At 50.5% G+C, this 23,801-nt stretch overlaps 1 protein-coding gene across 5 annotated transcripts in view; it reads right to left on the bottom strand.

Annotated features, from left to right (window-relative positions):
- LOC138753986 (zinc finger MIZ domain-containing protein 1-like) overlaps positions 1 to 23,801 on the bottom strand; it is a 196,940-nt gene that overhangs the window by 109,651 nt on the left and 63,488 nt on the right. The window contains exons 1-2 of one of the 5 annotated variants that reach the window (XM_069917663.1): positions 23,087 to 23,104; positions 10,264 to 10,410 (exon numbers count right to left, since the gene is read on the bottom strand). The exons of 3 other annotated variants lie outside the window; for them this stretch is intronic. In XM_069917663.1, the coding sequence (XP_069773764.1) occupies positions 10,264 to 10,315 (52 nt within the window). In that variant the 5' untranslated portion in view covers positions 10,316 to 10,410; positions 23,087 to 23,104. Of the gene's footprint in view, positions 1 to 10,263; positions 10,411 to 23,086; positions 23,159 to 23,801 lie in introns of those variants that run through there. One more of the 5 variants, XM_069917665.1, reaches the window with a different exon arrangement.

Raw genomic sequence — 23,801 nt, 5'->3', positions numbered from 1 at the left:
AGACCATGATGCAGCCGGTCGGCGCACTTTCCACCACGCCTCTGGAGAAATTCGCATCAATCCCAGCTCACAAACCAGCCTAATCCCTGCTGAGCAATGGTCTGTGGCCACTGCTGTGTCTAAAGCAGTGAAAAACACTTGCAAGGTTTTTAAAAAAATTCAACAGGTACGGAATGAAACACCACCAGATGGTGTTTTGATGTACGACTGCAGGAAAATTAATAAGCAATGGAATGAGAAGTAAAAGCCACTACCACTGAGCCCAATGAGCTCTCTGAAGCTACATGGTTCTCCATTCTCCTCTGGCTCCCTCCATATGCCAATTTTCAGCTGATAACACCTACTGTACTTTGGGACGGTGGTCGAAAATGCTACCTAAATACCCAATTATTGTTGTTCAAGTACTTACTAGTGGGTGGCCTGCATTAGAAATATACCTTTGTACAAGACGATCCGAATTTCCAGCCAAAAGAGCAGGTAGCGACCGATATCCTTTGTACAAGGTGACCCTCCAAATCCGGCCAGTGGGGCAGTTAAAAGCAAATCACATTTAAATGGTCACGATAAAGGTTTTAATTTTATTTTCACATCTTAAATTAACCCATTGTCAGCCCCTGTACCAGGCTTTTTAAAGCCTGTACAGAGCTGGCGGCGGATGGACCCCGTGGAGTCTTCTCAGATAACGCGTGAGATTGCGTCGGGAAGATGGCAGCAGTGCTGAAACTTCACTGTCAAGGTATGGATTTTAGACCTGGTATATAGGCCGACCCAATTGTAAGGTGATAGTTTCAAGAATCGTCTTATGTCATGTATAACTACATTTAGAATGTAACATACATGAAACTCTTTGTCTACCATAATGAAGACAGAGAGTCACCACTTTGACCAGCGTCTCTCATGGAAATGAGGCCCCAGCGAAGAATGGAACTCACGACGCCTGGTTGACAAGGCTCTAACCACTCAAAGCCTCATGTGTAGTCCTGTCAAAATGCGCAGTGCAAACACAGTAACACAAATCTCCAATTGGTTTAGGAGGGAATTTTCACACTGACCTTTTGTCTGCAAGCTTCACAAGGAGAACCTCCGGGTCTGTGGAACGCTATAGCAGAGAAACAGGCTCTTCAGCCCATCTAGTCTGGGCAAGCTATGGGTTTAAACTCCGAGACTCAGAGTCTAAATGCACCTTCCCAATATTTGCATTTGAAGCTTGTGCTACCTGGGAAACAGGTTCCCTGGCTGAGGATCTACCCACCATCAAGAGGGAAGCAGCCTAGTCTTGTTGGAGTACAGAAGGATGAGGGAGCAGCTCAGAGACATTTTGGATGCTGAAAGGCCTGGACAGAGTAGATGTGGCAAGGATGTTCCCTATGGTCGGGGAGTCCAGGACATGAGGGCACAACTTCAGGGTAAAAGCTCATCAGTTTAAAACAGATGCAGAAAACCATCTTTAGGCAGAGGGTGGTGAGTCGGTGGAACCTGTTGCCACAGGTGGCTGTGAAAGTGAGGTCATTGGGTGTATTTAAGGCAGAGATTGACAGGTATTTGATTAGTCAGAGCATCAAGGGTTAGGGGGAGAAGGAAGGGAGATAGGGGCTGAGAGGGAGGATGGTTCAGCTCATGATAGAATGGCAGAGAGGCCGATTGGCCTACCTTTGATCCTATATTTTGTGTGATCTTGTTTACATGTTTCGAAATGGCTGGTCTTAGTGATCTTAGGTTGTCCAAGATCAGGGATCATGTAGAACAGAGGTCATTTGAGCCACTGTGATTGGGTCAACAATAAAAGTGCCCCATTCTAATCCCACCTTCCAGCATCGAGTCCATAGCCCTGCAGGTCACAGCTCCTCAAGGAGTGTGAGGGCCCCTGCCTCCACCATTTTCAGCCAGTGAGCATAAAACCATCTAGTCAAGTCTATCGTCATCTGATTGTGCAAGTACAACCCGAAAAAACAGAGTTCTCCGGTCCTCAGTGAAATCAAGATGGCCGTGCCCACCCTACAGAACTCAGGGTGCTGAATAACAAAGTAAGTGTGCATACTTTAGCTCTGTGATTGTAGTAATATCACACAGGAAATGTATCCTGTATCCATGTTATAGTTTGTCAAATACAACATAAACAGCATAAATTTTATATATTTTTAAAAAAGAATTTGGTCATATATGCAGATGGATGCAATTCCAATAGATTGCAAGCCAGGGAATACCCATAATGTATTTTTACCTCCTATGGATGCTGCGAGACCGGCTGAGCTCCCCCAGGAGCAGAGGGGCCGAGGAGCAGTGGGGCCGAGGAGCAGAGGGGCCGAGGAGCAGAGGGGCCGAGGAGCAGAGGGGCCGAGGAGCAGAGGGGCCGAGGGGCAGAGGGGCCGAGGGGCAGAGGGGCCGAGGGGCAGAGGGGCCGAGGGGCAGAGGGGCCGAGGGGCAGAGGGGCCGAGGGGCAGAGGGGCCGAGGGGCAGAGGGGCCGAGGGGCAGAGGGGCCGAGGGGCAGAGGGGCCGAGGGGCAGAGGGGCCGAGGGGCAGAGGGGCCGAGGGGCAGAGGGGCCGAGGGGCAGAGGGGCCGAGGGGCCGAGGGGCCGAGGGGCCGAGGGGCCGAGGGGCCGAGGGGCCGAGGGGCCGAGGGGCCGAGGGGCCGAGGGGCCGAGGGGCCGAGGGGCCGAGGGGCCGAGGGGCCGAGGGGCCGAGGGGCCGAGGGGCCGAGGGGCCGAGGGGCCGAGGGGCCGAGGGGCCGAGGAGCAGAGGGGCCGAGGAGCAGAGGGGCCGAGGAGCAGAGGGGCCGAGGAGCAGAGGGGCCGAGGAGCAGAGGGGCCGAGGAGCAGAGGGGCCGAGGAGCAGAGGGGCCGAGGAGCAGAGGGGCCGAGGAGCAGAGGGGCCGAGGAGCAGAGGGGCCGAGGAGCAGAGGGGCCGAGGAGCAGAGGGGCCGAGGAGCAGAGGGGCCGAGGAGCAGAGGGGCCGAGGAGCAGAGGGGCCGAGGAGCAGAGGGGCCGAGGAGCAGAGGGGCCGAGGAGCAGAGGGGCCGAGGAGCAGAGGGGCCGAGGAGCAGAGGGGCCGAGGAGCAGAGGGGCCGAGGAGCAGAGGGGCCGAGGAGCAGAGGGGCCGAGGAGCAGAGGGGCCGAGGAGCAGAGGGGCCGAGGAGCAGAGGGGCCGAGGAGCAGAGGGGCCGAGGAGCAGAGGGGCCGAGGAGCAGAGGGGCCGAGGAGCAGAGGGGCCGAGGAGCAGAGGGGCCGAGGAGCAGAGGGGCCGAGGAGCAGAGGGGCCGAGGAGCAGAGGGGCCGAGGAGCAGAGGGGCCGAGGAGCAGAGGGGCCGAGGAGCAGAGGGGCCGAGGAGCAGAGGGGCCGAGGAGCAGAGGGGCCGAGGAGCAGAGGGGCCGAGGAGCAGAGGGGCCGAGGAGCAGAGGGGCCGAGGAGCAGAGGGGCCGAGGAGCAGAGGGGCCGAGGAGCAGAGGGGCCGAGGAGCAGAGGGGCCGAGGAGCAGAGGGGCCGAGGAGCAGAGGGGCCGAGGAGCAGAGGGGCCGAGGAGCAGAGGGGCCGAGGAGCAGAGGGGCCGAGGAGCAGAGGGGCCGAGGAGCAGAGGGGCCGAGGAGCAGAGGGGCCGAGGAGCAGAGGGGCCGAGGAGCAGAGGGGCCGAGGAGCAGAGGGGCCGAGGAGCAGAGGGGCCGAGGAGCAGAGGGGCCGAGGAGCAGAGGGGCCGAGGAGCAGAGGGGCCGAGGAGCAGAGGGGCCGAGGAGCAGAGGGGCCGAGGAGCAGAGGGGCCGAGGAGCAGAGGGGCCGAGGAGCAGAGGGGCCGAGGAGCAGAGGGGCCGAGGAGCAGAGGGGCCGAGGAGCAGAGGGGCCGAGGAGCAGAGGGGCCGAGGAGCAGAGGGGCCGAGGAGCAGAGGGGCCGAGGAGCAGAGGGGCCGAGGAGCAGAGGGGCCGAGGAGCAGAGGGGCCGAGGAGCAGAGGGGCCGAGGAGCAGAGGGGCCGAGGAGCAGAGGGGCCGAGGAGCAGAGGGGCCGAGGAGCAGAGGGGCCGAGGAGCAGAGGGGCCGAGGAGCAGAGGGGCCGAGGAGCAGAGGGGCCGAGGAGCAGAGGGGCCGAGGAGCAGAGGGGCCGAGGAGCAGAGGGGCCGAGGAGCAGAGGGGCCGAGGAGCAGAGGGGCCGAGGAGCAGAGGGGCCGAGGAGCAGAGGGGCCGAGGAGCAGAGGGGCCGAGGAGCAGAGGGGCCGAGGAGCAGAGGGGCCGAGGAGCAGAGGGGCCGAGGAGCAGAGGGGCCGAGGAGCAGAGGGGCCGAGGAGCAGAGGGGCCGAGGAGCACAGGGGCCGAGGAGCACAGGGGCCGAGGAGCACAGGGGCCGAGGAGCACAGGGGCCGAGGAGCACAGGGGCCGAGGAGCACAGGGGCCGAGGAGCACAGGGGCCGAGGAGCACAGGGGCCGAGGAGCACAGGGGCCGAGGAGCACAGGGGCCGAGGAGCACAGGGGCCGAGGAGCACAGGGGCCGAGGAGCACAGGGGCCGAGGAGCACAGGGGCCGAGGAGCACAGGGGCCGAGGAGCACAGGGGCCGAGGAGCACAGGGGCCGAGGAGCACAGGGGCCGAGGAGCACAGGGGCCGAGGAGCACAGGGGCCGAGGAGCACAGGGGCCGAGGAGCACAGGGGCCGAGGAGCACAGGGGCCGAGGAGCACAGGGGCCGAGGAGCACAGGGGCCGAGGAGCACAGGGGCCGAGGAGCACAGGGGCCGAGGAGCACAGGGGCCGAGGAGCACAGGGGCCGAGGAGCACAGGGGAGAGAACAGAACTTTTCAGTTGAATCTACAACCGGCAGAAATCTTAGGTTCTTTATGAAAAGTATCTGACCAGATGTATCACAGCATGCAACAGGAACATCTCTGTCCAAAACTGAAAGAAACTGTGGTGAGCTGTTAATGCAACACACCCCTCCATTGACTCAGTCTACAACCCTGCTATCTCAGGACACCTACTGACATGTTAAAGGAGACATCCTACCCTGATCATGCTCTCTTCTCCCCTCTTCCATCAGACAAAAGGTACACAAGCTCAGAATCTGACCTTGGCTATCTAATTGCTTGTGGCTCCAACAATGCTGTCATCTACGTTCACAAAGTGCAGGGTGCGGTGTTACAGCGAGTCACAGAACGCGTGGTGCGGTGTTACAGCGAGTCACAGAGCCCGGGGCGCGATGTTACAGCGAGTCACAGAGCACGGGGTAGGGTGTTACAGCGGGTCACAGAGCGCGGGACGGGGTGATACATTGGGTCAAAGAGCGCAAGGTGGGATGTTACAGTGGGTCACAGAGTGCGGGACGGGGTGTTACAGTGGGTCACAGAGCGCGGGACGGGCTGTTACAGTGGGTCACAGAGCGCGGGACAGGGTGTTACAGTGGATCACAGAGCGCGGGGCGGGGTGTTACAGTGGGTCACAGAGCGCGGGGCGGGGTGTTACAGTGGGTCACAGAGCGCGGGGCGGGGTGTTACAGTGGGTCACAGAGCGCGGGGCGGGGTGTTACAGTGGGTCACAGAGCGCGGGGCGGGGTGTTACAGTGGGTCACAGAGCGCGGTGCGGGGTGTTACAGTGGGTCACAGAGCGCGGGGCGGGGTGTTACAGTGGGTCACAGAGCACGGGATGGGGTGTTACAGTGGGTCACAGAGCGCGGGACAGGGTGTTACAGTGGGTCACAGAGCGTGGGGTGGGGTGTTACAGTGGGTTACAGAGGGCAGTGACCCACACCCTGTGACTCACTGCAACACCACATGCTGCACTTTTGTTTTATTATTACACTACCTGCTGTCCTCAAATCCAAGTCAAACACAGAACAATATAGCACAAGAACAGGCCCTTCACCCAACATCTGAAATGCAACGAAACACGACTGACTGCTTGCAGCTGCCACATATCCCTCATCCCCTTCATAATCATATCAAGAAGCCTCAATCACAATTGTTGCATCTCCCTCCCCTGGTAGCCCATTCACTCGGTGTAAAAACCTTGACCTGTATGTTTCCTTTAAATTCACCCCCCAACCATCCACCTTAAATGTGTGACATTTTCACCCCAGAAAAAATATTCTGACTCTCTACCAGGTAGAGTCTACCCTGGTAGACTCAAAATGTTATAACCTTTAAATTTTATTTACAGCATGGTAAAAGCCAATTAACTGTGCCACCCAATTGACCTACAACCTGGTACACTTTGGAAGGAAATCAGAGTCCCTGGGGAAAACCAGCAGCCATGGGCAGAATGTACGAAATCCTCACACACAGCGTGGGATTCAGCCCAGCTCACTGACCGTGTAATAGTTTTGCTGCTATGCTAACCATGCTGCCCTAGTGGAATAGGCCTTCTGCAGGCCTTCCTTCAGTCTCCAAAGAAAACAACCTAGGTTTGACCAACCTCTCCCCAGAGAACTCGTACCCTCTGAACCAAGGAACATCTTGGTAAAGGGCCACCTGTAAATTGGAGGAGCAACATCTCACATTTCATCTGGGCGCTCCCCAACTCATTAATGTCGACCTCTCAGGTGTCTGCTGGCCCACTCCCTGTTCTCCCTCTCTTCCCCATCCCTCCACCCTCTTCCACCTCCATTCTCAGAGCTGCTCCCCCCCATTTATTGGTGTGTCCTCTCTCCCTTACCCATCTATTACTGCCTGCCTGTGGGCCTGTGCCCTGCCTCTTCTTGCCTCTCCCTTCCACCATTTTATTCAGACGCCAGCCTACAATTTGCTCATACCTTGATGAAGGTCTCAGGCCCAAAACATTGATTATATATCCTTATCTCTGCTGTATAAAGTACGCTGCTGGGTTTCTCCAGCGTTGCGTTTTTACTGCTGGAGTAACTCAGCGGGCTCCCCGAGTCCTTCATTAGCCTCCTGCACTAATTTCCCGCAGCTTCAAAGAAATAAAGAATACACTCACTCGTTTCTTTCAGCGTACCATAAAGCCAACTTTCTTTTGAACTAGACAACAGTGCATTCTGCAACTTCCAAAACACCAGCCAGCTAAACCCCTCTGACCTTCTCATTGACTCACTGCCACCTATGTAATCCTGACAGACCTGCGGAGTTCATCCAGCATTTTTACTGCAATCGCAGAATCTGCAGGCTTTGTGGTGTTTCACACAAATCCCTTCCTTTTCAAAGCCTTCTGCAACCTTCCCATAATGTGGTGACCACACTGTAGTTAACAGTACACCAGACGTCTTTATAGAGATGAGCAAATGCTACAATGCTGGAGGAAGTCAGCAGGGTCAGGCAGCATCTGTGGAAGGCGAAATAGAGTGAAACGTGTCAAAAAAAAAGCAAGTGGGGGAGTGAGATAACAAGTTTGTTTTCGGTCGCATCTTTTCCGTGACTTTAAACCAACTGCTTTGTTTCTTCCCTGGCCCTTGGGGATTGTAACATTCACCGTTTTTCTCTTTCCACAGGCCCTGACTGGCCTGCGGAGTGCTTCCAACCTTCCGTCTTTCAATTCAAATTTCCAGAACCTGAGGTTTTTGACTTGCATCATGCAGGGAGGCTGACGTCATGGAAAAAAATCCCTGCGTTCCATTCAAGAAAAGAAATGCATATTTGATGACACGTACGGAAGAGGCAATGGGAGAAATATTCCCTTATAGAGCACTTTTAATGCAGTAAATCAGTGGTTCTCAAATTTTTTCTTTCCACTCACACCCCACTTTAAGTAATCCCTATGCCATCGTTGCTCTGTGATTAGTAAGGGATGGCTTAAGGTGGTGGGAAGGGAAGGTCGAGAATCACTGCTCTAGGCCCAAATGTTCCTGAAATACTTTGCTGGAGAAAAATTATCAATGACCCACTTCCTTTGGAGTTCTGAAACTGTGCACATGAGTCAATCAGGGATGATCAAAACAGTGGTTTTCAACTTTTTTCTTTCCACCCACATCCCACCTTAAGCCATCCCTTACTAATCACAGGGCACTGATGGCATAGGGATTACTTAAAGCGGTATGTGAGTGGAAAGAAAAAGGTTTGAGAACCACTGCAATAAATGTTCCCCAGACCAAGTCAAAGAAGCAATTAACACATGACCACAGTTGCCCAAAAGCTTGGTCAAAGTGCCTACTGCAGTCAGCCTCTCCATCTCATTTGCGTTTTTTTTAAAAGGAGAGGTGAGGGCAGGTGGAGGAGTTTAGGGAGGGATTGCAGAACTGAAGCCGTGACCACTAAGTTCAAGATTTCTTTATTGACATGTACAGAAAACGTAATATTCCACAGAATCACCTCTGCCTGCTCCAAGGCAGAGTCGCCAATAATATCACCTGCCGATTCTTACAGTAAGAGAGAAAGAGAGTCTCTGCAGAGTCACTGAGTGTCTGCGGAACGGCCTCCAACGCTCCCACAGTTTCCGCAGATTCTTGCTCGAATCATCGGCTGCCTGAGCTCCAGATCCAAACCTCTGACGTGATCAGGAAGCCTTCAGTGCCCAGAGACCCTTTAGGGAGCCCTTCTTGCCCTCAGCCCCCTCTCGAATCTTGGCTCCGATACCTTGTTCCCATGAGCCGGACTCCAACCGCCCGTGCAGGTCCCACAACCGCCGGCTGGTCCGCTGAGTCACTGTCCCATAGGACCATCTCTTCTGCTTCTCGATGAGTGGGAGGGGTGTTCTCCACATTATTGGTGCCCTGCGCCCGTCTGCTGCTCTCCCGGAGTCTGTAACCCCTTGTGGCCGCTGCCGAGCAGAGGTGCCGCCATCTTTGGGACAGACCCCCAAGGTTTCAGGATTTTAATAAAGCCCATAGGAGCCACCAGCATTAGGACCATGCAGTTGAACCTTTCGAAGCAGCTCCCCCTGGATCCACACCAGTGGGAGAGCTGACGTTACAGCAACTCCGCCATTTTCCAGGAGGTCAGAACCGGTCCAGGTTGGTGAGCTTGAAGTGTTCAAAACTTCAATTGCAGACGTAATGTCAAGAAGCCATGGAGAGAATGATCTTTTCAAATTGGGAAGCCAGGATAGGTGAGTGGATGTAGGGGCATTGGGAGGTGCCAGTCAGCACAAGCAGTAGTTACAAGCTGAAGCCGATCGAGGTGGATTGATGATCACAGCCATGCACAATTTCCGACTTCAAGGCCAACATCAGTCCAGGGACAGAGGTCAAAACTGATTGGAGCAGCTGGGAGAAAGATGGGATTGACAACTGGTTCAAAGGTTGGGTCCGGGGGTTGGCAAGATTAAAGATTCAATTTATCATCAATAGTAATAAAACAGTGTCCTATTACATGAAATATTCTTTTGCCTGCTGCAGGGCCGACAGATTCACAACCAGCAGGAATTGCCAAGGCGCCTCTTATATTTCTTAGTCAGACAAAGAAGCAAAAGAGACCAGATCAAACAGTTGGCAATCTGGTCCGAACCTCCGACAAGGTCAGGAACCCTTCGACACCCCCCTCACATCCCAGTTCCAATACCTGGCGCCCCCTCCAGCCAGTTCGAGCCATTCTCCACCAGTCCTCAGCCCCGGCGCGAGCCGCCCGACAGCAGACTCCAGCAGCCCGCAACTTCCGCGGGTTCCTCGAGTCACCAGCAGCCAGCCGCACGCCCTGGCCCCTCAGCCTCACGACCCAGCAGTCAAAGGTCAGGGAAAATCGAGCAAAAACCGTTAATTTGACGTGGTTTGAGGTCGCAGAGATCCAGGAACCATAGGTAGCCAGTGATCAGCACAATTTAAGCCCCACAGTGAGTCGCGCTGTACAAGCATGCCCTGGATCACAAGGCTAACAGACCTCTCGGTTGTCATGACGTTGCTTTATTCAGCTCATTTACCTGCCATGGAATCTCTCAAAACCATCCTCGGTCAAGATGCGGATTGGCCCCTTCAATGACATCCCAATCAGCCCCACGCTAATTTTCCGGAATAAAGAAAACTTGTTGGGAAAGTTTTATTTAAATAGGTAGGTTGTTGGTGAGATGGGAAGGAGAATTAAAAGGTTCTGCCATTTGTTCAGGTTTGTTTCCAATGGTTCAAATCAAACAAGACACCAGAATTTATGCTTCCTTCCTCTGGGGGCAACTAAATGTGAATCCTGCTCTGTTGTCACTAATGGGGCTGGTAACAATCAGGACAGCACATCAGAATACTGAAAATATTAACCACATGGATCAGCCCTAACCTGCCAGTGCCTTGGCAGACTTGCACCAAGTGTCAGACCTTGGAAAATCATTCAGCAATTATTGATTACTTCACGGCATCTGCAGTGTTTCCAATGTCGTCACCTCCCAGCCGTCTGTTCAGAGGTAACAGCAGTCTGTCTCACCTGAGCAACTTTCAAGTCTCTCCCCATGTCCACATCTCAAAGGGCCCGGCATCCATCCGTGGGAGAGTGGAATGGAGCCAGCAGCTTTGGTTTGCGAATGCAGGTGCTCCTCAACTTATAATGCGGTTGGCTTCTGGCAAACCCATGCTAAGTCAAAAAAAATTGTATAATCGAAAAAGAATACTGGTATACCTTGTATAATACCGACTGCCCTGCTCTCTCCCAACAGTGCTGTATCAGTCCCCACACTGATCCCACTACACTGCTCTCTCCCAACAGCGCCGTATCAGTCCCCACACCGATCCCACTGCCCCGCTCTCTCCTGACAGCGCTGTATCAGTCCCCACACTGATCCCACTGCCCCACTCTCTCCCAACAGCTCTGTATCAGGCCCCACACTGATCCCACTGCCCCGCTCTTTCCCGAGAACACTGTTATCAGTCCCCACACTGATCCCACTGCCCCACTCTCTCCCAACAGCTCTGCATCAGGCCCCACACTGATCCCACTGCCCCGCTCTTTCCCAAGAACACTGTTATCAGTCCCCACACGATCCCACTGCCCCACTCTCTCCCAACAGCTCTGTATCAGGCCCCACACTGATCCCACTGCCCCGCTCTTTCCCGAGAACACTGTTATCGGTCCCCACACTGATTCCACTGCCCCACTCTCTCCCAACAGCTCTGTATCAGGCCCCACACTGATCCCACTGCCCCGCTCTTTCCCGAGAACACTGTTATCAGTCCCCACACTGATCCCACTTCCCTACTCTCTCCCATCAGCGCTGTACCAGTCCCTACAAGCTTTTCAACTGAACTAAAAGAAGTGACTGGCCAACGCAAAGAATTCACCTTAGAGGAATTATTAACATTTCTTGGAAAAATCAATGATGCTCACATGTGCGAGTTAAGGGCGTGAACTCAATATTACCGGAGCACCAACCGCACTCCAATATGCGAACCCACTGCGCATGCGCCGACCAAAGGCTGGCAGATGGGCACAGGAATCAAGATGGTCGCACCCAGCCTACGGACCCTGGGGCGCCGACTAACAAAGTACACACACTTTGGCTCTTGCACACCCTGTATCCCTGTTATACTTTGTGAAATACAACATTTGATTAAAAAGTGTGCTTTAAGATTTCAGTAACTCCATGCATGCGGGCAAAATTCCAATTTGTGTCCATTTTGAGATACGACCGATTCTTGGGACCCAATTACGGTCATAATTTGGGGCCTGTGCCTGTCGACCCTCTGCCTTAAATACACCCAATGACCTCTTTCCACAGTCGCCTGTGGCAACAAGTTCCACAGACTCACGGCCCTCTGGCTAAAAGAAATTTTTTCACATCTGTTTCAAATTGACACCCTTTTCTCCTGAAGGTGTACCCTCTTGTCCTTGATGGCCCTACCATGGGGAACATCCTTGCCACATCCACTCTGTCCTGATCCACAAGCCTTATAAGCCTTATCCCACCTCAGATTCAATTTCACCTTTCAAAGCTCAGAAAATTTGCTGTTTGAAAAATAATATTTTAAACAAAGGTGAGCAGCCCTTTTTAACATTTAAAGAATCTTCCTCCTTGCCTCTTATCCCAGTAGAGGATGGATACAAACCCTCCCCGAAATCTCCTCATGTTTTAACTCAGCCATTTTAAACAGGAACCACAGCACCTTCTGGGAGGGGCATAGACTTAAATTGCAAAAAAAATTTTTATGTAGGTAGTAGGAGAGTAGGGAAGAAACTAAACTTCAGACAAGAGGGTACAACTTCAGGATTGAAGAGCATCCACTTTGAACAGAGATTCGTCCGAATTTCTTTAGCCGGGAATGGGGGGGAAATCTATGAAATTTGTTGCCACAACCAGTGTGGAGACCAGGTCACTGGGTGAATTTAAGGCAGGGGTCCTTGATTAGCCAGGGCATCAAAGGTTATGGGGAAAAGGCCAGGCTGAAATGGCAGGGCAGACTCGATGAGAAGCCTATCTCTCATGGTCTAAACTTGACTCCTTCACAGGGAAGAGGGCCCAGAAACTTTGATCAGAATCATAAAGGTAGCGGGGGTGATTGCCAAAAATTGGCTGTTTTAAACAACAAGATTCTGACCCACATTTATTGGAGTTTAAAACAATCGACCTGCTCACAAACTGAACGACAGTAATCGATTCAAGGTTGTTCAAAAGCCCTGCAACCACAGGACGCAGGAGTTGCAAGGGGGAGCCCTCTCCACAGAAGAATGCAGGCAATGCCAATCATTGAGGGGCAATCAATCTACACAAGCAGGAAATGGCTGTGGTTGGACAGAACCACCCAAGCTGCTCTTTTCCAGACAATACATTCTCAACAAAGTCACAAGTTCAAAGAGTTCCTTTGTATGCATGGAGTCTCCTCATAATGTGTCAGTGATTGTGGTTTGGTTAGGATTAGCACTGTACCCTTCCCTGCTGATTGTTCGTCTTCTGTGATCATTTGAATTAGGAGAAGCTTTGTCCCATCGGCATTGCCTGACCATCAGGCAATCCCAGATAAATGGATTCATTGCCAGCACTGTCGAAGCAACTACTCCGTCCCAGTGCTTCGAATCCTGCCCATCGTGACTCTTTTTAAACAGATTAAATGTTGCCCCCACATCGGAAACCCTGGAAAATTTCTACAGCTGTGTTTTTGGGGGGGGGGGGGGGGAGTGTGCTGACTTGTCTGGTACGGGAATATCAGTAACCCTGAGTGGAAAGCCCTGCAAAAGGTAGCGGGCGCAGCTCAGGACATCACAGGCAAAACCTGTCCCAACTGTTGAGAAAATCTACGAGGGAACGCTGCTGTCCGAGAGCAGCAGCAGCAGCCATCACGGACCCACACCACCCAGCACGCACTCTTGTTCTCACTGCCGCCATCAGGAAAAGAGGCGCAGGTGCCACAAGACTCGCACCAGCAGGTTCAGGAACAGCTGCTCTCTTAAACAATAATTTCCAACTTAGTTAAAGACTCTGCACTTAATTGATTTTTTTCTCAAGGCCGGTTTTTTTTTTGCATTACTGATTTGGTAATTCTGCCACGCCCACAAGAAAAAGAATCTCAGGGTTGTTCATAATACCTTGTATGTACTCTGACAATAAATCTGAATCTGAGAATAAAGACAAAATAAAGGTGGAAACACAGATTAGGGAGCATCTGTGGAGAGAGGTGGAATTTAAATTCCAGTTGAGTGGCCATGCATTCTGTTGAAAGATCAAGTTCAAGTTTATTGTCGTCTGATTGCACCAGAACTACCCAACAAAACAGCATTCTCCGTTCACACAATTAGACACAACCCACATACAGATGATACATATGCTGTAAGTATGTACGTACACAAAAATAAATATAGTCACTAAATAAGGAGTTCCAGCTGATGTTCAGCATTCTCACTGCCCAGGGGAAGAAGCTGTTCCCCAGCCTGGTGGTGCTGGCTCTGATCCTCCTGATCTCTTTCCTGACGGGAGCAGCTGAAAGACGCTGAGTGCGAGGGTTATAGGGGTCCTCAACAATTTTGCAAGCCCTCTTCGGACAATGATATTGGTAGATCATGTCGATGGGGGCCGGGGGAGGGGAAGGGAAACCCAGTGATCCTCTCCACTGCTCTTATAGTCCTGCAGATTGACCTCATAGCCAATGGTCTATAGCATCCATACCACACTGTGACGCAGTCGGCCAGGATGCTCTTGATAGAGCTCCTGGGGAAAGATGACGTAATGGTGGCCGATAATGTTGCCTGCCTCCGTCTTCTCAGGAAGTGCAGTCGCTGTTGTGCCTTCCTGTGTCCACAATAGGTTAAGTGGTCTCTGAAGAACTTGGTGCTCTCCACTCTTTCCATTACCGAGTTATTAATCTGTAGTTGAGGGTGGTCATTCCTGGTCCTCCTGAAGTCCTCAATCATCTCTTTCATCCTGTCCATGTTGAGTCTCAGGTTGTTATTCTCGCCCTATAGTCATGAGATTTTCCACCTCCTCTCTCTTTCTCCGTTGATGATTAGGCCCACAACTGTCACGTCTGCAAACCCAGATGTTAAATCCCCTCTCTCTCCATAGATGCTGTCTAACGTCCTGTGTCTTTTGAACAAAAGATACATCAAGGAGAGTATGGGGATACCTAGGTGTGCAAATAAACAAAAATCTAGGCCAATTATATAAACTCAATTACAATCCACTAATGAAAAAACTACAGGACGATTTAGAGCATTGGAAAGAGCTACCACTAACACTGATAGGAAGGATAAACTGTATTAAAATGAACATTTTTCCAAGGATACTATACTTATTTCAGGCATTGCCAATACAACTGACAGAAAAATTCTTCAAAGAGTTAAAGAAAATAATAAGGAGATTTTTATGGAGAGGGGGGAAACCGAGGATAGCACTAGACAAATTAACAGAATGGTATAAACAAGGAGGCTTACAATTGCCAAACTTCAAAAATTATTATAGAGCCGCACAATTAAGGTACCTATCAGATTTTTATCAAACAAGGGAAAAACCAGACTGGACGAGACTAGAATTAGATAAAATAGGGGAAAAGATACCTGAACACATATTATATAAATGGGACGAAAAATTGGTACAACATAGAACTTCTCCAGTATTACACCATCTCCTCAATATATGGAAGAAGATACATGTAGAAAGAAATAAAATAAATTACCAAATACCAAAACTAATATTGACGCAAAATAAGCTACTCCCTTTTACAATAGACAACCTTGCCTTTAGAAAATGGGAAAAAAAAGGGATTAAAAGAATAGAAAATTGTTTTTCAGGAAGTAGATTCTTATCCTTTGAACAAATGAGAGATAAGTACAATATAACGGGAGATACAGCGCTGGCATATTACCAACTGAGATCCTACTTGAAAGATAAATTAGGAAGCAACTTGAGTTTACCAGAGGGAAGTAACCTTGAATATGTGATTACAGATACAATGTTAATCAAAAGATTTATAAAAAATATGTATATTAAACTGCAAGAAAAGGAAAATGAGGAAACAAATGGTAAAACTAAACAAAAATGGGAACAAGATTTAAATATAAAGATAAAAAAGGAAACATGGGAGAAGTTATGCTCTGGAACGATGAGAAATACAATAAATACGAGGCTGCGTATGATACAATATAATTGGTTACACAGACTATACATTACACCGCAAAAGTTAAATAAATGGGACCCAACAGTATCTGATAGATGTTTTCGATGTAAAAAAGAAAGGGGAACAACAATTCATGCAATCTGGACATGTGAGAGAGTAGAAAAATTTTGGGATGATCTCAATCAGATATTAAATAAAATAACAGAAAACAATATACCAAAGAATCCAGAGATCTTTCTCCTAAGTAACATAAAAAATAAAGAATTTGGAATTGACTTGGAGGATGCACAAAAAAGATTTGTTAAGATAGCCCTAGCTGTAGCAAAAAAATGTATTATGTCAACCTGGAAATTGGAAGATAATTTGAAAATACAACAATGGTATATAGAAATGAATAAATGTATTCCATTAGAAAAAATAACATATAGTTTAAGAAATAATATTGAAATATTCGAACAAGTATGGGAGCCTTACATTAAATACAATAGCGAAAACCTACCGGGAACAAACATTACCTAAGTTGATGGAAGGAGAAGAGAAGAAAAAAATGGACTCAGTAGAATTTCTGGTGTATTTTTGTTGAATGACAACATTGTCTAACTGAATTAATGCAACCTAGATTGTATAACTAAAATGGATGAGAGGGGGGAGGGATGGGGGGGTGGCTTGGGAGGAGGGAGGGGGGAGGGAGAAAAAGTCACTGTAAATGTGTGGAAAAGAAAAAGTGTATATCATGGCTATTGTGATTTATGGTGTGAAAAATAAAAAATTTAAAAAAAAAAAAAAAAAAAAAAAAAAAAAAAAAAAAAAGGAGAGTATGGGGAAAATCTTTTTAATGCCAAGAGGAAACCCACTCCCTGTAGTGACATTGAGGCTTTCAAAATGGTTAGCAGAGAGACATACAGAACTACAGGGAACCTCATGAAAGAAAAAAAAGGGGACTGAAGAGCTAGAACTCACTCTGTGGTAAGAACGGCCTCCTTTGTGACATAACGATTCTTTGATTCCAAGAGGCACCAATCAGTTCTTGTAAGGAGAAAGAAATGAGGGTGCAGGGAGAAAGTGGCAGTGTCTCTACACCCATGACTCTGTGGATAGGCACAAGTCAAATGCCATCTACAAATCTGCCAATGACACAACGGTCACTGGCAAAACCAGAGACGGTAATGAGGAAGTGTACAGGAGGGAGATAGATCAGCTCATTGAGTGGTGTCAGCAATGACCTTGCATTCAACATTAGCAAAGCTAAGGAACTGATTGTGGACTTCAGGAAACCAGTTCTCATCGAGGGAGTCAGCAGCAAGACTTCAAATTCTCGGGTGTCAACATCTCTGAAAATCTAGCCTGGGGCCATCATGTCAATACAATCATGAAGGCGGCTCGCCAACGCCTATACTTCATTAGGACTTTGAGGAGATTTGGTACGTCATCGAAGACTCTAGCAAATATCCACAGGCGTAGCATGGAGAGCATTCTGACTGGCTGCATCGCTGTCTGGTACGGAGGTGTAAACTACAGAGAGGTGTAAACTCAGCCAGTGTCATCACGGGTCTTCCCTCCATTAGGGACATCTTTAAGAGGAGGGTACTCAAGAAAGCAGCCTCTATCCTCAAGAACCCCCACCACCCAGGCCATGGCCTCTTCGCACAGCTACCATCAGGAAGGAGGTACAGGAGCCTGAAGACGAACACCCAATAGTACAGAAACAGCTTCTTCCTCTCCATCAGATTTCTGAACGATCAATGACTCACAGACACCACCTCACTTTCTCTCTTTTTAAATCGCATTAATTTTTTTAAAAACTGTATACTTGTGTAATCGTTGATACCGTGTCATAATCCTCCAACCATTTTTTATGGCCTTAAAAATAATGGTCCAAAAAATGCACCGATCACACATGTATGGTAAATATTGCAATTTTGCACCTGTAATGCTGCAGCAAAACAATGAATGTTGTGACATGACAATAAATTCTGATTTGAGATCGAACTGAATAAGCAACAGGATTGTGTTTGTTGAAGGTGTTTGGTTGCTCCCAACTGCCCCTGCTCCATCATTCCACAAGGTAGGATAACTACCCCTGCTCCATCATTCCACAAGGTAGGATAACTACCCCTGCTCCATCATTCCACAAGGTAGGATAACTGCCCCTGCTCCATCATTCCACAAGGTAGGATAACTGCCCCTGCTCCATCATTCCACAAGGTAGGATAACTGCCCCTGCTCCATCATTCCACAAGGTAGGATAACTGCCCCTGCTCCATCATTCCACAAGGTAGGATAACTGCCCCTGCTCCATCATTCCACAAGGTAGGATAACTGCCCCTGCTCCATCATTCCACAAGGTAGGATAACTGCCCCTGCTCCATCATTCCACAAGGTAGGATAACTGCCCCTGCTCCATCATTCCACAAGGTAGGATAACTGCCCCTGCTCCATCATTCCACAAGGTAGGATAACTGCCCCTGCTCCATCATTCCACAAGGTAGGATAACTGCCCCTGCTCCATCATTCCACAAGGTAGGATAACTGCCCCTGCTCCATCATTCCACAAGGTAGGATAACTTCCCCAATCTCTAGAAAGCACCTTTTGCAATCAAACATTACTCCAACCAATTAAACAATTAAAGCTACATTTCTCTTTCCAGCAAACATTTCCTCAGAAAAGCATGCCTCCCATCCCAGGAGGAAGCTACTTGCCAGTGGACAATTGCAATGACTATTCATCTCATTTGAACACATCCCTTTGCAGCAGACACCATCTTGTCACCACTGACTCAATGGTGGAAGACAAACCAGAAGAGCAGACACACACACAGCCTTAAACGACGACTTCACATCACTGAGTTAAGGAATTTGACTGAAGCCAATACTTCGGACTCATTCAGGCAGGAAGATCACCTTCCGGGACTAGAGTAACTATGGACCAGAGCAGAAACCTGTCGCAAGGCTGGGCAGAAATCCGTGTCAAGAACGGTTACTGTGCTAAAATTTGACTTTAAGTTCGCAAGGAATAGAAACCAGGCAGAAAAGTTTGCAAAGCCTCAGTTACATGTAGGAGGCAAGTTTAAAATTCCATGACAATACTCTGGGCTTGTCACTCAGCAACAAGGGCAAGGGAGCAACATTACAAGTACAACCACAAAAAAATTCCAACAGGTTACAGAGTAAATCACCGCATGCAAATATATACAAGGATTCCACGAGTTATAAAATGCCTGATTCCAAGCTGGCCGTGGAGTCATACAACAAAGAAACAGGCCCTTCGTCCCAATGTGCATGCTATACACAAATCTTATTTGAAGTTTCTTAACCCTTTAGACCACGTCCTGGTTTTCAGGGATTGGTTTTATACCCAACCACCATCTGGTTCACGCTGGTGTTCGTACTGTAGTTTACCCATGCACCCAGTCTGGAGTATACAGGTAATCATCAATTTATGATGGGGCTGCGTTCTGACATTCCCATCCTAAGTCGAAAAGGGGCAGTGGGACCAGTGTGGGTCTGATACAGGGCTGTTGGGAAAGAGCAGGGCAGTGGGATCAGTGTGGGGATTAATAGTGGGCTGTTGAGAGAATGCAGTGCAAGTGGGATCAGTGTGGGCCCTGATACAGGGCTGTTAGGAAAGCAGGGCGGTGCAGTGGATCAGAGTGGGGACAGATACAGGGCTATTGGGAGAGAGTGGAGCAGTGCAGTGGGATCAGTGTGGGCACTGATACAGGGCTGTTGGGAGAGAGTGGGGCAGTGCAGTGGGATCAGTGAGGGCATTAATACAGAGCTGTTGGGAAAGCAGGGCGGTGCAGTGGGATCAGAGTGGGGACTGATACAAGGCTGTTGGGAGAGAGTGGGGCAGTTCAGTGGGATCAGAGTGGGGATCAGTGTGGGGACTGAGACTGTCGGGAGAGCACGGTGCAGTGGGATCAGTGTGGGGACTGATAGCAGGCCGCTGGGAAAGCGGGGCAGTGCAGTGGGATCAGTGTTGGGACTGATACAGGGCTGTGAGGAGTCACTGAACATCATAGACAGCCTAGCCAAAATTTGAAGTTCAGTACAGATTCTACCATCGTAACTTTGAAAAAAAGATCAGTAATCGGACCATTGTAAGCCAGGAACTATCTTTACATCATGAAAGGTTAAAAATGGCTGGAGTCAACAAATTCTGCTGTGTCGTTGATTCCATTTTACACTGTGAAATCCACTCCCCCCCCCCCCACAACAAAATACAAAATCTTCAACACACACCAAATAGTTGAGGAGTGCTTCAGTGAGAGCTTCAAAGTAGGACAGTCATTCCCCTTCGACAATGGCACAGCCGCTGGGTCACTCAGCATTTTAACATTGGGTGGCACAGTTAGCGCAACACTATCATAGCGTCACCAACCCGGGTTCAAATCCAGTGCTGTGCTTTGTACATTCTCCCTGCATCTAGGTGGGTTCCACCCCCCCACCCCTGCTGGGTGCTCCCGTTTCCTCCCACCCTCCAACACACAGGGGCTGATTAATTTGGGCAGCATGGGTTTAAATGGCCCTAATTGGCTTCCACCATGCCATAAATAAAAATTTTAAACATTTATATGAGAAGAACTCAAAGGCCTTATTCGTGCGTAGAAATGGTCATTGCTTGCTTGAGGTAGCATTTGCAGCTTTTTCTTTCTCTAAAGCCAACACACGATCGGCGTACAAGGACATCCACGGCCCCTGGACAACAACAGTCGCAATCTCCTACCGCTCAGAAGCTGTGCTTTGTGACTTTCGACTGAAATGGATGATCCCAATTTTCTTCCCTCATTATCATTCCATCTGTTGCAGTACTGCCAATTTACTTATTCTTTCGAGATCTCCCCCAACCCTTGCAACCCCCACAGTCGCTCAGCAAACTTGGACGCATTTCATTTAGTGACCTCAAGTAAATCATTCAAGGAGACTGTGAACAGCTGGAAACCCCCCTCACCCCCGCACCTCATTGGCCACATCCACTGCCCCCCCACCCAATAAAACATTACAGTCCTTCAGCCCACGATACTGTGCTGACCTACCAAATAAAAAAAAATCCTCCCTACCTCTTAAACCCTCTATTTTTCTTTCATCCACATGCCTGTCTAAGAGTCTCTTCAATGCCCCTATTGTTCCACCCCTGGTCATGCATTCCAGGCACCTGTAGCTCTGTGTTAAAAAAAACTTTCAACCGATGTCTCCCCCAAACTTTCCTCCCTTCACCATGCACAGACGTCCCCTGGCGTCTGCTACTCCCGCCCTGGGGGAATAAAGGTGCTCTCTACCTTATCTACGCTTCTCAGAATGGTGTAGGCTTGTCAGAGCCCATTCCAAGGACCAGTTGACTTCGGCATCAACTGACCCCTGGGGTGGAGAACTCAGATCAAAAAAAAATAACCAGCCACCACAAATATTGAAAAGTGATCTGCTTATTTCTCTCAATTAACTGATCCTCAATTCACATTTGTACATTACTCCCAATGTCACATGCTCTGCTCTTGAGCACCTGGATAGTCCACACCCATCCCCTTATCAATCATTAGTTATCACCATTAACAATAACCCAGACATTACAGTATGGTATATGCCCTTTAACTTTCTACCTTGTGCCGAAGTATCTATTCCTACCAAATACAAAACCTTACCTCGTAACCCTCTTATTTTTCTAACATCCCTGTGCCTAAGAGTCTGTTAAAGGCCCCTAACGTTCCAGTCTCCACTGCCACCCCTGGCAAGGCAATCCAGATACCCGCAACTCTCCGCATTAAAAACTTACCCCCGATGTCTCCCATAAACCTTCCTCCCTTCACTTTGCACAGACGTCCTCTGGTGTTTGCTACTCCCACCCTGGAAAAAAGACGCTGGCCGACTACCTTATCTACGCCTCTCATCCTTCTTTGCTCCAGAGGGAAAAGTCCCAGCTCTCCTAACCATGGCTCCTAAGATTTGTTTTCCAATCCAGGCAACATCCTGGTACATCCCCTGTGCAATAGGTTGCTAAAGGTGATTTTTCTTCCATCGGAACACTGCTCCATCCCCATTGTCACTTGCAAGGCACTCTGCTAACGCTCCCTTAATAACATTCCCATGATTTCCCTGCTATTGAAAACCCAGTGGACTTGCATTTCTCTAAATCTGCTACAGCTAACAATTCCTCCACAGAGACCCAGCAAAGCACAAAAAAATTCCCCGTGCACAACTGTGGGTGAGAATTTGCATTCAGATGCTGGGGTGGCAGTTTGAGGGCTCAGCTTAGAGATGGAGAAATAATCTCTCCTCAGTTGGGCAGGGAACGTTAAGACAACAGATCTGCTGCCTCATAGCTCCGAGGAGGCAATCCTCCATCGCTGCCCATGAATTCTCCAGTACTGCCCGTGAATCCTCCAGCGCTGCCCATGAATTCTCCAGTACTGCCCATGAATCCTCCAGCGCTGCCCATGAATTCTCCAGTACTGCCCGTGGAGTTTGTACATTCTCACTGAGAATCTGTGGGGGGGGGAGGGCCTTCCCCAAGGTGCTCTGGTTTTCTCCCAGACCAGTGGACGAGTTGGCCACCCTTGCTCAAGGTGTGTTGGTGAGTGGGTAAATCCAACTGGGGTGCCATGATATTTTTTTTTTAAAGGTGCAGGAGCTCATCAAAAACAGCGACAAGGAGGTGCCCGGAGTAGCCTCCCTGAGGTGCTGAAGCCATGCTCCGAAGTAGCACTGCACCCCTGAAATCCAATGGCATGGCCTGCCCCTGGGTGCTCTGTTTGTAAGGGATTACTTAATGTGGTACGCGAGTGGAAAGAAAAAGGTTGAGAGCCCTTGGTGTAGAATCAGTGTGAATGGTCAACATGGGCCAAAGTCTCCTTCTGTGCTCAATCATCACCACTGGGGAAGGGAAGAGTGATACCTGACAGGGCAGGCGCCATGTGTTTTGAGAGAAAGAGAGAAGGGGTGGGGTGCACAACACAACTGGGGGTCAAATATCAGCACCCTACTCTGCGGGAGGTCGGCATCCAGGTACCAACCATCTGGGAGGGGGGGGGCAACAAATGGGCTGAGATGGTGACAGCAACAGTCTGGTAAGGCATTAGTTAGGGAGGGGGGAAAAAGACATGGATAGAGGTGGGGTTGATGGGGGGGGGGGCAATGTGTCAGAGATCCCACCTGCACCACTGCAAACACAACCAAGCCCTGCATCCAAACAGAAAGACTTGCTTTGAACGCATTCATTTTCCTTTTTAAATAAAATTACAATCATTGAGTAAACGGTGTGGGGGGGGGGGGGGGGGGGGGGGGGATGTATTTTGCTGCAATTTCACATTTAAGTTCACCAGAGCAAAGTTCCAGCCAAATCCAGCCCATGCAATTTCCAGCCCGAAAATCTGCCAGGTTCGAAACTGTGCACCCCTCCCCCCGGCAAATAAAAGCCCCCAAATCTTGTTGCTTTTGTTTGCCAGTCGTGGATCATCCCCCCCCCCCCCCCCCCCCCCCGGTGCACCTGAGCTCGCAGCCCCTGGTGCAAACACACAACCTGGTGAATGTCCGAGGTGCTGGGGACGTCTCGCTTACCTGGTACGGTCGGAGGGAGTGCGTGCACAGGGCCGAACGGTCTCGTCCCCCCCCCCCCCCAACTTCCCTCCTCCCAACCCCCGCCCGCCCCCCGCAAGGACCGGAGAGCCCGGTGTCAGGTCTCTGCTTTCACCGGGCGCTGCAACACAAAGACTGACCGGGCTGACGGCGCTGCCTTCCTCTCCTCCCAGCGATCTGCTTGCTGTTGCACAATGCACATTAATTATTCATCATTTCCCCCCCCCCCCTTACACACATTCCCCCCCCCCCTCAACCTTTGGCTCCCAGACACAAGCAGCTGAGTGCAGATCCGGCCGGCAGTGGGAGAGAGCAGGCTGGCGAATCTCTCCCCCCACCCCCCTTCCCTTCCTACCTCCCCTCTCCTGCTGCAACCAGCGAGCCGCTAACCGTGACCTTGACCCCCCCACAGCCCCCTCCCCCCCCCCCGGCGGCGTTGACTTCAGGCTCCGACGATGGTCATCACCGGGGGCATGGGGTGCGCCCGAGCGCTTGGAATGGGAGCCCACCCACCCCAGCAAAGCCCGGGGACCCCCGTCCCGCTGCCTAGTCCTTCTCCACGAACCAGGACTCCTCCCCCTCTAGACTTGGAACTCTTTCTCTTCCCCCCCCCCCGCCAGAACCTCATCTCCCAGCAGCCCTGGGATTCTAACATACCCACCCCTCTAGGTCAAAACTCCTTCCCCCACCACCCCTGCCCCAGGATCTGGAACCCATATCTAGAACCATCCTTCTGAATCCAGAACCCCCATTCCTTTAGATCTTGACACTTCACACTCCCATCCTGTATCTAGACAACCCTCATCCTTCTGGTTCCAGACACCCCCCCCATCCATCCATCTACTTCCAAACCCC

This window comes from Narcine bancroftii, chromosome 2, assembly GCF_036971445.1.
Source record: "Narcine bancroftii isolate sNarBan1 chromosome 2, sNarBan1.hap1, whole genome shotgun sequence".
NCBI lineage: Eukaryota > Metazoa > Chordata > Chondrichthyes > Torpediniformes > Narcinidae > Narcine > Narcine bancroftii.
This window is presented reverse-complemented; position numbering and strand designations above follow the sequence as displayed.